General features: G+C 50.2%; 7 protein-coding genes across 7 annotated transcripts; 4 read left to right on the top strand and 3 right to left on the bottom strand.

Moving 5' to 3' along the window:
• Positions 1 to 370: 370 nt before the first annotated feature.
• N7458_006584 (mitochondrial 37S ribosomal protein bS6m) lies at positions 371 to 877 on the bottom strand (the record flags this gene model as incomplete). Its single annotated transcript, XM_056909966.1, has 3 exons — positions 371 to 680; positions 751 to 782; positions 854 to 877. The coding sequence occupies 3 exons, from the start codon at positions 875 to 877 to the stop codon at positions 371 to 373; spliced, it is 366 nt and encodes a 121-aa protein (XP_056765670.1).
• A 234-nt stretch (positions 878 to 1,111) lies between these two features.
• Positions 1,112 to 1,849, top strand: N7458_006583 (glycine decarboxylase subunit H; the record flags this gene model as incomplete). The annotated part of the gene is made up of 3 exons (XM_056909965.1): positions 1,112 to 1,247; positions 1,394 to 1,456; positions 1,536 to 1,849. The coding sequence occupies 3 exons, from the start codon at positions 1,112 to 1,114 to the stop codon at positions 1,847 to 1,849; spliced, it is 513 nt and encodes a 170-aa protein (XP_056765669.1).
• A 512-nt stretch (positions 1,850 to 2,361) lies between these two features.
• On the bottom strand, positions 2,362 to 4,776 carry dscA (ubiquitin-protein ligase dscA; the record flags this gene model as incomplete). Its single annotated transcript, XM_056909964.1, has 1 exon — positions 2,362 to 4,776. One exon carries the CDS (start codon positions 4,774 to 4,776, stop codon positions 2,362 to 2,364), a length of 2,415 nt encoding a protein of 804 aa, XP_056765668.1.
• A 359-nt stretch (positions 4,777 to 5,135) lies between these two features.
• Positions 5,136 to 6,597, top strand: N7458_006581 (cation efflux family protein family; the record flags this gene model as incomplete). Its single annotated transcript, XM_056909963.1, has 2 exons — positions 5,136 to 5,462; positions 5,527 to 6,597. The coding sequence occupies 2 exons, from the start codon at positions 5,136 to 5,138 to the stop codon at positions 6,595 to 6,597; spliced, it is 1,398 nt and encodes a 465-aa protein (XP_056765667.1).
• A 393-nt stretch (positions 6,598 to 6,990) lies between these two features.
• Positions 6,991 to 7,404, bottom strand: N7458_006580 (putative NADH-ubiquinone oxidoreductase 14 kDa subunit; the record flags this gene model as incomplete). The annotated part of the gene is made up of 2 exons (XM_056909962.1): positions 6,991 to 7,238; positions 7,371 to 7,404. 2 exons carry the CDS (start codon positions 7,402 to 7,404, stop codon positions 6,991 to 6,993), a joined length of 282 nt encoding a protein of 93 aa, XP_056765666.1.
• Positions 7,405 to 7,694: 290 nt separating this feature from the next.
• N7458_006579 (BOD1/SHG1 domain-containing protein) lies at positions 7,695 to 9,573 on the top strand (the record flags this gene model as incomplete). Its single annotated transcript, XM_056909961.1, is given in 3 exon segments — positions 7,695 to 8,898; positions 8,918 to 9,059; positions 9,087 to 9,573. 3 exon segments carry the CDS (start codon positions 7,695 to 7,697, stop codon positions 9,571 to 9,573), a joined length of 1,833 nt encoding a protein of 610 aa, XP_056765665.1.
• An 837-nt stretch (positions 9,574 to 10,410) lies between these two features.
• Positions 10,411 to 11,073, top strand: N7458_006578 (NOPCHAP1/New4 family protein; the record flags this gene model as incomplete). Its single annotated transcript, XM_056909960.1, has 3 exons — positions 10,411 to 10,682; positions 10,748 to 10,805; positions 10,873 to 11,073. 3 exons carry the CDS (start codon positions 10,411 to 10,413, stop codon positions 11,071 to 11,073), a joined length of 531 nt encoding a protein of 176 aa, XP_056765664.1.
• Positions 11,074 to 13,855: the final 2,782 nt, after the last annotated feature.

Below are 13,855 nucleotides of genomic sequence, written 5' to 3'. Positions count from 1 at the left end.
TTGAAAACAACTACAAAGCTGGGGTTTGGCCGGGGAAGCCTCGGCATCCACGAGGTAGTCACGTGGTATGGGTTTCTCCTATCACGCGGCACGCCAACTGTGATGTGACCAATTGAAAGGGCCCACCTTAGGCCATAGATATGTATACCAGAGCAATTAAATTGAGTAAAGGTAAAATCAGATTCTTATTTTATACATGATGCGCCGATCGTGCTTGACAGTGCTGAATGGTTATGCCTGAATCCCATGCCATAATGATACAAGAGAAAAAAATAGAGGACGCTGTAGATCGATCTCCAATAGCGATCAAGGTCGTGTCTCAAACTTTCAAAATGAAAGACACCGGTTTTGCTGCGATTCCGCGTGTCGTCTAGATGGAATCGGCAATACTGCGGGTCTTGTTCCATTCGACCTTGCCCTCGACATCCTTAATCTCCTCCAGCTTGTCGCCCAACTTGACGACGGAGAAGTTGATCATACGCGGGTCGAGTCCGAGGGTGCGTCGAATGGATGTTTGAACAGGACCAGAGGCATCAAAGCGCATGATGAAGTGGTGGCCCTCGCTGTATCGGGCCTGGTGCTTGGTGGTGACCTTGGGCAGGCGGAAGGCACCCCAGTTGGTGAAGCCGCGAACGACGCCGCCGGAGCGGATGACTTGGACACCGGCGTTGCGAGCAATCCTATTCATGGGGTTAGTAGTCGGTCCGAAATAGAAAGTATGTTGCTTTCGTCGTTCATGGTGGGACGTACTCGCGAACCTCGTTGAGGCTGCCCGGGCGGACCTGTAAGGGAGGCGCGCAGGTTAGTCTTCACATCCGAATATCATCAGAACTCAATTGGAATGGTAACATACGATAGCAATCAACTCGTACAACATGGCATCGAGTGGTGGCGCGCAGACCCGATGAATAACGACGGAAAGGGACGAGGGACCAGCGTCGCGCAAATTCCGACGAAGTCGGAGGTGTCAGGGCTTATCAGCGGTCTTGGCACTTTCTTATCGACGGCGACACAACTCCGCCGGGGAAGCACTCCTCTTTCCTTTCCTTCTTAAACTCTCTCCGTCTCCCACTTCTTCTCTTCCTTTCAATCACTCCTCTCCACTTCCAAAATGGCCTCCATTGCTCGCTCTGTCCGCCCCTTCGCCTCCCAGGCCCTTGCCCAGAAGCCTCTCGCTTCCGCCTGCCGCGTTGCGCCTGCTTTCCGCTTCCCGCGGGGAACCCGGAGCTTCTCCCAGAGCCCACTTGGTGAGTTATTCTGTCCCTCGGAGCTGGCAAAGTGAGTCGCCAGAACGTTTCTGTAGGCGAATTGGCTATGTAGAGATATCATATATGCCTTGTTGAGCTCTGTATTGTTACAGATTGCTAACGACGTTATCAATTGGCTTTCATAGCTCAGGTGAAGAAGTACACCGAATCGCACGAATGGATCGAGCTCATTGACGGTAGCAACACTGGTTAGTCAATTGATCACCGCCCAATTCCATTGCTCAGTAGATATCTATGGACGGACCTATAATTAACAACCCTTTGCAGCCAAGATCGGTATCACCAAGTACGCCGCTCACTCGCTCGGTGACGTTGTCTTCGTTGAGCTTCCCGAGGCCGACCTCGAGGTCGGTGCCGGTGAGCCCGTCGGCGCTGTCGAGTCGGTCAAGTCTGCTTCCGATGTGCTGTCCCCCGTTGCTGGCACCGTCATCCGTGGTAACGCCGTTCTGGAGGACAACGCCAAGACCATCAACGCCAGCCCTGAGGAGGAGGGCTGGATCGCTGAGATCGAGGTTAAGGACCCTGCTTCTCTGGATGCTCTGCTGGATGAGGCTGCCTACAACGAGACCCTCGACCACTAAATGCTGAATGTGTAGAGATAAGGTTGCAATGGGTTTTAGAATGGAGGCGAATGGAGGAGAGATCTTTCTTACGTGATTCTGTGATGTTATATTATATACTATGTCTGACTGAGACAATTTCCTTTCAACAATACCACCAACGTGCCAGGCCCTCCACGGCTTTGGCTGGTCATGAAGCAAACCCATTTCCGACTGGTTTGTAAATCTCAAGTAATTGCGCCTGGTCAGCTTCAAGAAGGATTCCGGAGATAGACTCAATCTGGATGTGCCCCAAATTCAAACATAACTCAAAGCCTCAAAGATTCGCATAAATATATCCATCCATTTCCGGGCACCACCAAGTCGGTGCCAGGATGAGGTCGACTGACCGGAAGCCCAAGTGTATAGGCTTGGCTACATTACGATCATTACGCAGTTTACCGGTTTCAAGGTTCAATCTATCACACGAGGGGCATGTAAATGACATCGATAAGTAAAGTTACAGTTATAGCTATCTTCACGCTCGAACGAGTCTATACAGGGGGAATAGATTCACGGCAAATTGGGCACTGAAGGCGTAGCCTCATCCAGCTCTCCAAGCAAGCAGTGTGGAATATGTGCCGACAAGGGGTAACCATGTATGTCCGGCGGCTCAAGATATTTGAGGCACCCTCGGCAACGCTGCTTCCGCCCGCGGAAGTCGGCGCAGAGAGAACAGGAATCTCAATGTCTTGCATGCAAATGGCACAGTCAAATACAACCTTCTTGCGATCCTTGGACTTGTGTTTGTCATCATCTTTCGTATCGGTCACCAGATCACGTTCATCGGCTCGGAGCGAGGCAATAGAGAGCACGCCTCCAGTTTCAAGATCCTCGTCGGGCCCGTGAGTATCACGCAAGATTGGGTGATAGTCGTAGGCAGGAGGTGCCCAGCCACGAGGGACGAAGAATCGTGGGCCTAGAACATCCTGGCTGGCCAAGATCCAAGCTTGAATCCAAACCCATCCAACCATGACAAAGGCGGTTGTCCAGTCAGGACGAATGAACAACACATTTCCTCGAGCTGTAAGGAAATAAATGAAAGGAAAGAGCCGTAGGATACTCTGACCGACGACAAAATCCCATCTCAGAGCCTTGCGGCAGTTCCTCATGACATTACGATAGATTTGTGGGACCCAGAAAGAAAGATAGACTCCGGATAGGATCCGCGCATAGATTGCACCTAGCCTTCTGGGCAGGAGGAAGGCCCAGATAGACATGATGAACATTCCAAAGAACGCCAGGTAGAAGCGCGCATACATGGAGCCCACGTCGGTGCGAAGCTGTGCTGGCGTAGGTGCGGCGGTACGGTTGTTGGTAGTCGGTGGCTCCAAGTCATCATCAGGAGGGTCTTGATCCGGGGTCAGAATAATCGGGGTCGCACCAGTGTCCCGAATGGCTGCAGTGACGGGCAACGGCAGCGTTCCTGGACGAGCGATGGGAGTCGGCGGGTTGACTAGCCGTTCCTCGCGTCTCTCCGGCTCCTGCACAGCCCATATTTCCATCATGAATTTCATGCCAATGTAACTGACAGAAAGGAATGCCAAAAACAGAGCAGTTGCCAATACCAAGAAAGATACGGCGGCATAAAGCTCCAATACAATGAATGTAAGTACCAATCCATCTCCAAGCGCCATCAATGCAATGGTATAGAAACTGACCCGACTCCTCGTGGAAGGAGTCGAAGCCTCTTTGATCTGGCGAAGAAGAAGGGCAATTTGGCCAACGAACACGCCAGAAACAACAAAAATGAGACGCGCTGCATATTTACCATACTCCTCATACTTGGGTCCTGATAGGTACAATGAATCGGAGGGTGGAAATTCCGGGGTGCCTTTGGACTCGAGAATGTACCCGCAATCGGGAGAAAAGACAACCGTCGACATGACCATGAGAGGGGGGTCAGGGATTGGGGCTCCCACGGGATACCTGAGCTCTTGTTCCATCCGCTCTAGCAACAATCGATCGGCGACCATGTCATCGACCATGACAGGGTGTTGCTGGAGGAAGATGATATGCTCACATTTGGGCGCCGGAAACTCGATCTGTTCAGTCCCTGCCAAGGTGGACCACGGAAGGAAGGTTGGAACCCTATACCGCGTCTCTGATATGGAGTTTGAAAGTGACTTGACCAGAAGCCTGTGAGACAGCTCATAAGTAGCAGGCGAAAGTGTGAAATGTGGCAAAGAGAAAATGCCGCCAAATTTCTCGCTAGATGTACTCAAGACTATCCCTCCAGTCTCGGGAAAGTGCACACCGAATAACGAAAAGTACAAGTTGCTTCCCCAGAAGTCATCGCTTTCGACTGTCAGACTTGCGCGTATTTCACGGACAAGACCTTCTCCAATACGAAGCTCTTCGCCACCACCTTCTTCAATATCGAAATAAAGAGTACCTCCATTGCCCGTGATATTAGAGCTAAACGTTGTGTCATAGTATTCATGCTCCTGGGCAATCGCGGTAGTGTTGAGGGGTGTTTGGCGTTGTACGTCCGACCGTCGTACCCAGTCCCCGCGAAGCTTCCCTGTAACATTGCGATATACTGGGAGGAACAGCTTGGTGAGATTCAAGGGAGACGATACGTCGGAATCATCCAGCCCGCTCGGCAGCTGGAGCCCGGCATTGGAGAGGGCAGATTGTAGCTGATGGCGAACGCGGCCTTGGACTTGCGGAAACAGCTCCCATGCGTAGCTGTCGTTCTTCCGTAATCCGGCGAATGGAAGCCATCGATCCGCTGGTGGATCAAAATCCCCATACTTCGACTCGTTCAGCAGGTGTAGGGCGTGCTGTTCTCGATCGAGCTCACGCTGGCGCTCACGATCCTCATCGATCAACGGAGGACGCGACTGAGAGCTTAGAAGCAGGTAAAAAACCAGCAGAAAGAAGAAGAAAGAACCGCGGTTATCCATCGACGCCACGGGGTGTCGGCATCGGACTCTCTTCTTCAGAACGGGCCGTTGAGCATCGCGGGGCGATTGACGAGGATGCGCAGAGTACAATCACAGCTTTCAAATACCGCGATGCCGTCGAGTGCGCGGTAACGATCAATGACGAGGGTGGTAATGTGTCGGGGGTCTCTCCGAGTGGATGATGTACTCGACATGTGGTCGAGACCAGTCGCCTCCCCGCCCCTTCCGCTTGCCCAAAGACACCTATTCTTTCAGGCCGCAATCGCCTCCGCTATCTCCTTTTCCCTCGGAGCTTCATGTCAATGCGTTCCCCCGCCTGGTCATCCTCGACGGAAGTGTGTGTTCGCAAGGCCATCTCAATGGCTTCGAATTTCCCTCTTCCTATCCCGCCACGCACCCCGACACCACCATCAGACGAGGCCGGAGATCACAATGCGCCTTATATCAAGTCAGGAGTCGCGCTTGATCGCGACGCCTTGTCACCACTGCGCGATACGTTTCCTAGGAGCGTATCGCTAGACCCTGGAAACGGGGACCGTCTAAGCCCGACCAAATCTTCATTCAGCTTGAGCCCTGGACCTTCAGATAATGTCACGTCAGCACAGAATGGCGCGAGTGACTCGACTGCCGCTGGACCATTCAACTTCAATACGACTGTTATGGCAAAGGGACCAGTAGTCAAATCGGTATGTTCGAAGCCGTTCGTGATATCTGTGGATGCAATTCTAACATGTTCATTCCGTGCGACAGAACATTGGACAGCGTCGTGGCCACAAATACAAGCACAGTAGTATCTCACACCAGATATTCCTCGAACCTCCCCCGCGGGCACCGTTTGCTTTGCCAAACTCGTTGCCAATTCCAACATTGAAAGAATGCCGTGCTAGTATGTCAAGGGACCAGAAGACACGCTTTTGGTGGAGTGTTTGCCACATGTTCGTGGCGGCATATACACTTTGGACCGCTCATGGGTCGCTAGCCATGACGGCATTATCCCATTTGATTCTCTTCGACTCACTGGGGGCTCTCCTTTGTGTGGCCGTAGATGTTCTTGGAAACTTTGAAGTATGGAAGCGATCTAGTATCCGCCATCCATTTGGCCTGGAGCGAGCCGAGGTTCTTGCTGGCTTTGCGATGTGTGTTCTGCTCCTGTTCATGGGCCTGGATTTGATCTCTCATAATTTACAACACTTCCTTGAGAAGGCTGGTCACGAACCCCACCATGTTCATAACCATGACCGGGTCTCTGTGGGAAGTGTCGATATCACAGCCGTCTTGGCTATTTCTTCGACATTGGTGTCTGCCATCGGACTCAAGAATCATGCACGGATTGGGAAGGCCATGCGCTTTGCGTACATTGAGTCTCTTCCATCGGTTTTGAGCAATCCGTCTCATTTCTTGACCCTCTCCTGCTCGGCTCTCCTGCTTTTGCTGCCGTTGGTCTCGATTCGAATTTATGACTGGCTAGACAAGGTCCTTTCTGGCACTATTGCTATCTCCATGTGTGTTCTCGGCGTGCATCTGGTGAAAACTCTGGGCTCTATGCTGCTGATGTCCTATTCGGGCCAAGGCGTGACGGAGGTTATCAAAGACATTGAGGCAGACCCGGCTGTGTTTGGGGTCGATGATGCACGCTTCTGGCAGGTCCATTACGGCCTTTGCATGGCCAATCTAAAAGTTCGTGTTGGTGGAACCGAGGACACAATATCTCGCCTGAGAGAGAAGATCTCCAGCTTGATTCGAAACCGACTCGGCGGGGGTTATGGCACTGGCGGCCAGAAATGGGAGGTTTCCCTCCAATTTACCATTGAAAGGCCCTAGTTCGCTCATCTGTTGGGACATCTATGTGCAATGTATGCAATCACATTTAGAAATATACCCCTGCAAATTACATCCTTGGAGTTCAAGCTTGATTCCGATCCCTAGATATCACTTGCGTCCTACCTATCAGGTACCTGCATTAGACTAGGCTGAGGGTTAAAGAGACAAGGTATGTATATAGCACAGCCAAATGATTTTAGAAAGTTGGAAAGGCAAGTCTAATTCATTTTCTACAGCGCATAAACGCTGCCGGATTATCATCCGCGAAGACTTCCCGAGGTTGGATGCAAATATCAAACCGTGGAATTTTGGTACATGTCAGGAATAAAAGAAATACACACGCAATGCTCATCTCCTCGCTATTCACCAAATATAACGCAGACCAGCCGCTTATTAGGCGGCGGCCAGAACAGCACCCTCCTCAAGCTTGCTGGTTCCTTCCCGCTCATCCCGTCGTCGGCGCTTCTCGAGGATGGCCTCTCGTCGCTGAGCGAGCATCTTGAGCTGACGGTTCTCAACACCCTGCATCCAGTAGCCGAAGCTGCCACCGACACCAGCGAAAAGAGGGTAGACCCAGAGGGATTCTTTGGCGAGGATGGGGCGCATCTCGATTCCGAGTTGCCAAAGGCGGATGGCAATGCCTGTGGAAGCGCGAGAATATTAGCATTGTTGCCTCACATATAATTTCACAGCACCACACTCGATGTTTCAAAACAGATTTGGCACGGGAAAGGGCGGTTGCGAGGTGATTGAGGGGGAGGTATGTCACGCACCGAAGCCGCTCCAGAAGAGGACTTTGTGGACCATGGTTGTGGGTCGGACGTGGACGGATAGAAGTGATTGGGATATTTGGCTGGCTTTAAGACAGACAGTAGAGGTGGAAGGTCTGTACCGTCACACTAAAGCGTCGCCCGGAGTCGGAATTGATGGGGTCGCACGGGTCGTGAAGTCGCACTGGGGGCGGCAGGAGGTTGAAGCAAATCAGCAACCCGCAGTTCTAAGCACGGAATAACCTTCCTCCGAGCATCTCCATGTTATCGCTTATCGTCTTCACGCGACTTTCTTCTCGTCCCTGTCCTCGTCCCTACAAGTCCACGATGGCCACCGACGAGGCCATGGAGGACGTGCAGATGGGCACGAAGAGGCGCTCGATTGACATAGAATCTTTGAAGCGCAAAAAGTTCAAGGCTGAAGACCTTCCGCTTTCTGCCACGCAACATGCGGCAATCGACAAACTGCTCCACTCATTTAAGAAGAAAGGCGGATTTGACAGCATTCGGAAACTAATTTGGGCTGAATTTAACGATGGAGTATGGCCAAACCCGGACGAAAAGATGGGCTCTGTGTCTACCTTTCATCTTCAAAGTGCTAATAGATCTGCACAGGATCCGAAGTCCAATTTCACGAACCAATTGATAGCATTGGCCGAGTCGGAGATTGAACGCGAACCTGCCCATCTTTCCCGTGAGAGAGGCAAAGCTGCGACACTTATCGAGGGTGCTGTCGACCGGAGCGATGTCTACAAAAACGTCGAGGATTCCATTGATCAACTAGCGTCGAGACATCTTCAAGACATTCTGGACGCAGTCCGCGCGATTCGCCGCGAAGAGATCGGCGAAGAGGCCGCTTCCAAAGAGGAAGCTTCTGGCAGCAAAACAGACGAGGACTACGAAGCCTATGTCAAAGTCAAACGCGATGAGCGAGAGAAGATATGGCGCGAAGAAATGCGCAAACAAAAAGAACTCGAGGACGAACAAAAGCGCATTAAGGAGGAGGAACAACGGAAGAAGCGTGAACTGGAGCGACAAAAGGAAGAGGAAGAGAGGGCTAGGAGGAAAGAGATCGACGATAAAAGACGGGCCGAACGTGAGCGCATGCGTGAGGAACAAAGGGCACTCGACGAGCAACGAGATCGGGAGAGGGAAGAGCGATACGAACGAAGGAGGCGAGAGGATCGAGATCGGTACCGTGACTGGGATCGTGATCGAGACCGTTACCGCGATCGCTCCCCGACATATCGGTCTGATCGTGGACTGTCCCCCCGTAGTCGGGATCCGAAACGAGAGAAATCCACCGCATCTAAAGACCCAACTCCTGCACCAATACTCCCTGCCGTGGATGAAAAGTCACTGGAAGAGGCTGCATTACAAATGCTACTGAAAGAAGGTGAAGAGCTTGCAGCCAAGGCTCGACAAAAGCGCGAGTTTGATTTCGAAGAAGCCGAAGCTATTGAAAACGGCCTCAAGCCGCCTCCCTCTACTGCGCCAGCCAAGAATTCCACCGCCTCCACCAGAGCTCCCAGTCTATCAAGAAACTCCAGAAGGGCCGACTCCGCCATCGACCGCTCTGATCGCACTCGACATCACACTAGAGATCGAAGCCGCAGCCGAAGCCGTTCTCGTCGACGACACACATCTCGTTACGATCCTGAACGCCGCCGCGATCGCTCCCGGGATGGGTCCGTAAGATCTCGAGACCGCTCGATGGAGGAGCGTCGTGGGTACCGTGACTTCCGTGATTTCCGCGAGGAACGCAGCTATCGACCTGCACGGCGCAGCCGTAGCCGGTCAGCCGGCAGAGGAGGACGGGAGAGAGACCGTGATCGCGAACGCGAAAGGGACCGCAGTCCTGAAAGGGACAGAGAGAGACATCGAGATAGGGACCGTGATCCCAAGCGATCCAGATCTCGCGAACGAGATCACGACCGGCGCCGCGCTGATCGTAGCCGCGATAGAAGTCGAGATCGGGATCGTGGTGGTGACGATTATCGCCCTCGACGAGCTCGACACTCTCGATCTCCCTCCCATCGACGCTCACGCTCGCGATCCCGCCAGCGACATCGCAGTCGGGAGCGCCCCCGTTCACGTTCACGATCTGCTGCTGCCAGGAGACGCTCCCGTTCTAGGTCAAACGCGCGGCGGAGGTCACGGTCCCGTCGCCGATCACCCCCACGACGGGCTTCTCCCGGTTCTCTAGACATCGACCGCTATGTGCCTATGACAAGCACTCGTAGTCGGTCACCAAGACGCCGAGTCCGATCCCAGGAGCGAGACCGAGACCGCGGTGAGATTGACCGATACATTCCCGGTTCCGAGCGGGCAAAGGACTCCACACGAGAGACGGGCAAGGAAGGCGAAGCTGAACCCTCAGCTTCTACAGAAACTGTTAAGGACTCAGATGACCACCGGAATCGTCGCCGCAGTCGCAGTCGTCGGAGAAGTCGAAGTCGAAGCCGACGAAGAAGCCGCAGTCGCAGTCGCAGAAGGAGCCGAAGCCGGTAGAAGTGACAAGAGCTAAGCTTTGGTCAGAGTATGGCTATATTTTGGAGGTTGGAGATCTATCTCTCTATGTAATATTAATCGTGTACGACTAGATGTATGAAATCAAAGTCCATAGCATGTGGCTGTGGTGATGATCCAACTAAGCCGGCTTGTGATACAGTTGCACGTACTAAAGCGGTTAGCCGCGATTTAGACTTAGCGTTATCGTTATCGGGTCCAGCTCCACCCAAAAAGTTGAAATCGCCAGCCCATGCGACTCGACTTTTTCACAACAATTGTCCAACGTCGAAACCAATACCCAGTTACCTTCTAATACTTCATCAAAGTCGCCTACCTATCATATTCCGCTTATCTCCTCAAAATCTCCGCGGCCGATTTTTCACGTATCACACCTCCGCCTTGCAAACGAGTTCTAATTCCTTCTACCACATCTGAAGACATCTCGTCCCCCCGGTCATCACGGAAGAAGAGGGCATTGGAAAACGAACATAGACTATTATCTTCTACGGAAACCATATAAGCTACTGCCACCATGAGAGCGACAGCCTCCAACCCAACAGAAGACCACTACGAACGGGGCGCGCTTGCTTCAGACGACGACCCAACATCATCTTCCGGCTCTTCATCCTCAGAAAGTGAAAGCGAGGAGGAATATAGCGAAGAAGAAGAAGATCAAGAGCTGCATGGCGACCACGATACCACGATCCCCGCCCTCGCCCCCGCCCCGTCAATGCCTCATATCGCTGGTCGTCCTAAGCCCAACATACATTCCATGGAAGGAGGCTCAGACCTGTTGTCGCGCTTGTCGAGCTTTTTGCCGAAGATGAAAAATGCGAATGAGGATTTGGAAAGGAAATCGCAGCGGGCAGGGGCCAAGATATGGTTTTGGATTCTGTCAACGACGATGGCAAAGATTATATTGAGATGGTAGGTGGAACTCGTTCTTCCCTTCCTTTATTGGGTCAAAGTTCCAGTGCTGACTGTCTGTTTGTAGAATCTCGGATTAGGAGTCCTTGAGGAGAAACGTGGCGAGAATGATGATTCATCTAGTGCCGATGAGGGTGATGATGAAGGCCCTGACGGAGACTCGCAGATGTCCAAAGACAAGGGAGACTCGGACCTTCTTGGACAGCTCATGGGCGGAATCACTTCCAAGTCTACAGACAAACCGTCAATTGAAGAGATGGCGGACTAGAGTGGAGGTTTATGAAAAGTCGAATTTCTGTATATATTTTTTTCTAGCGCACCGCATTTGCATTTGCGATAGGGGGTTCGCTGCCGATTCGATCAAGGCAAACCTTTTGACAGAAGTGCAACCAGAGTTATCCCCAAATCCTTTTATGAAGCCTCCTACTTGTATCTTTCTACTGCGTTGATCCCCACTTTCTCCCTAGACAAACCCGGCACGTGATCTTAATTATCCGCATCAATCCCGTGTAGGACGACAGATCCAATCCTGAGCATCAAAGTGTGTTCAATCACAAAAATGTCTAAGGCCCCTCGGATTGACTACATCCACGTCGATAGCAGGTCCTTATTCTGGCGAGGAAAGGCCAGACTGATCATTTTTGAGGATCATGCCCTCACTGCCAAGATGTGCACGTCGAAGACCGGTCAACCAGGCATGTAATACCTGTCGAAAGTCGAGAATTCGTTGCGATGGTGTTGGGCCGCTTTGCGGCACTTGCGAACGTCGACGGGGATAATGTAGTTATAACGATAATCTGCCCGAGTTAAAGAGAAGGGATGTTGTACTAGACCGGAAACTTCCTTCTCATGTCAACTAACAAATATCAAGGTCACGAACGTAACCCCAGTCATGATGCTCACCAAACAGCATTTGACCGTCTTTCTGTGGCACCAGCGGCTCGCGGAAACCTCAACCATGTCCATATTGGTGATGAGGACGATATCGGAGTGACTGCCGCCTGACTCAAGTTATGAATGCCGATTCAATAGCTAATCATCGTAATCAATGAGCCTCAAGTTACTACGAGGGACTTATACACAACGGTGTGCTCTCTTGTTTGCCATTCGCCTCTTGCCAGCTTGTATAGCCGAGTCACCCCGATCTTATGAAGCGCTAGTACGAATCTAATAGAAGTCGCAAAGCGAGTTGATCAACTCCAATCTAGTTATTCCAGTGGCTATCAGCACGCAAGTCTGCAGAAAACGCATCAAAGTTTGAGTCTTAATTTGATTGGCTCCAAGACCAAGAGACGAAGCGGGGTGCTCGCTGACTTGCGACTCACGCTGAAAAGTTTTCATATATACCGGAAAATGTCTGGCAACGCTTGGCGGTCTCCTTCCGTTCTAGTGCTCACCCCCTCGCCGCTTTTGCTCCCTGAGTAGAATTGAGCACGCCCCTGATCAGCCTGAGCTGCTCAGTGATCATTACGTAATCAGGGTAACCTGCTCACTGAGCCCTATCCGAGCATCCTGATTTGCTCACTAAGCCTGACCACAGCCTCCCTGATCTGATCACTTGAGCCGGGTTCCAGCTCAGCGGGACCCAAAAAGAGTTCAACGGGACCCAAAAGATTTCTGACTAATTTTGGGTCCCGATGAGGTGCCGGATCTCACCGGGACCCAAAATATTTTAGGTCCCGATGAGCTTTTATGTCTAGTTTTATGTATTTTATACAGGGTCCAACTAAAGTTAAACCCCTAACCTTACTAAAACGCCCCATACCTCTATACAACTCTATACAACTCCATATAACTCTATATAACTCTATATATTATAATCTCTATAGCTCCTTATATAATTTATTTATAATAATATAAAAGGCGTAGCCTTAATACTAATAAATTATAGGTTTTAAAAGAAAAATACGGATTGTGTAAAGTTACAATACAAAAGTGTCAACAAAGAAATGAGAGATATATCTTCAACAACGCAACACAAACATCCTTCTTTTTTCTTCCCTCACCACTAACTTTGTTTACACAAGGTAAGAACACCTGTTTACTCTACTCTCTAACGCGTTTCTCTATATATTCTGTATATACTGAATAGTTCCAGATCATCAATATATCTAACCTTAGACTCTTCCCTGGCCTGGGTCTAACCCGGGCTGAATTCGACAATAACACGGTCTTAAACGCGACTAACCCTGATACTCTCCTAGGATACGTATATAGTATATTTCCAAGAGGTATATGCTGTTAATATACTTACTATATATAGGGCCTATTCCTGACAATAACCCTAGCTAGAATGTGAGCAAGCGATGCTGCGCAGGTTGGTAAAGAGGAAGATAAATTAAAGATGATTAAATAAGATCGATTGATCTTTCTTCCTCTTGATTGAATAGGAAGGATATGAGCAAGTGTAAGCGTATAGGAAGGATGATGGTATAGCAAACCTATAGATAGAGCTATATAGTATAGCTGGATCGTATAGAGAGGTTGATGGATTGAATAGCAGTAGGTAGGCTATCAAGAATAAATTCAGGACTTAGATTAAGAACTATCTAGCAGGGACTTTAGGTCCTATTTATATTTGATAGATCCCTGTTTTCGGTGGCAACTAGCGACATAGTGGTGATTTCATTATGATGATCTTGTTTTCCATAAGATTCTATGATATCATATGGACTATCATAGAATTCTTTATGATTCTATCTATATCCGATACTCCCCCGTAATCTATATATGGCCAATATATAGATTAGTGGTAGATAGACAGATAGATAGCTAGATAGCTCTACTTAGCTATCTTAGTTAATTCATCAATATTCACTAGATTAGCTAGGTTGACCAGCTTTTTAAATGCCACTCTGTCAACGTTTTTAGTTAATAGATCAGCTAATTGGCTTTTGGTATTGATATAGGTCAATTTAACCTTTTCTTCTTGAATAGCCTCTCTTATATAGTGATATTGGATATCTATATGTTTTGATCTTTTATGGAACTCAGGATTCTGACCTAGTTTGATGGCAGATTCGTTGTCAACTAAGATAGTAGGGATATCT

The sequence above is a fragment of the Penicillium daleae genome (genome assembly GCF_028827525.1).
Source record: "Penicillium daleae strain IBT 16125 chromosome Unknown utg000006l_segment0_segment0, whole genome shotgun sequence".
NCBI lineage: Eukaryota > Fungi > Ascomycota > Eurotiomycetes > Eurotiales > Aspergillaceae > Penicillium > Penicillium daleae.
Note: the sequence above shows the minus strand (reverse complement) of the source record. Positions and strands in the feature narration are given on the sequence as shown.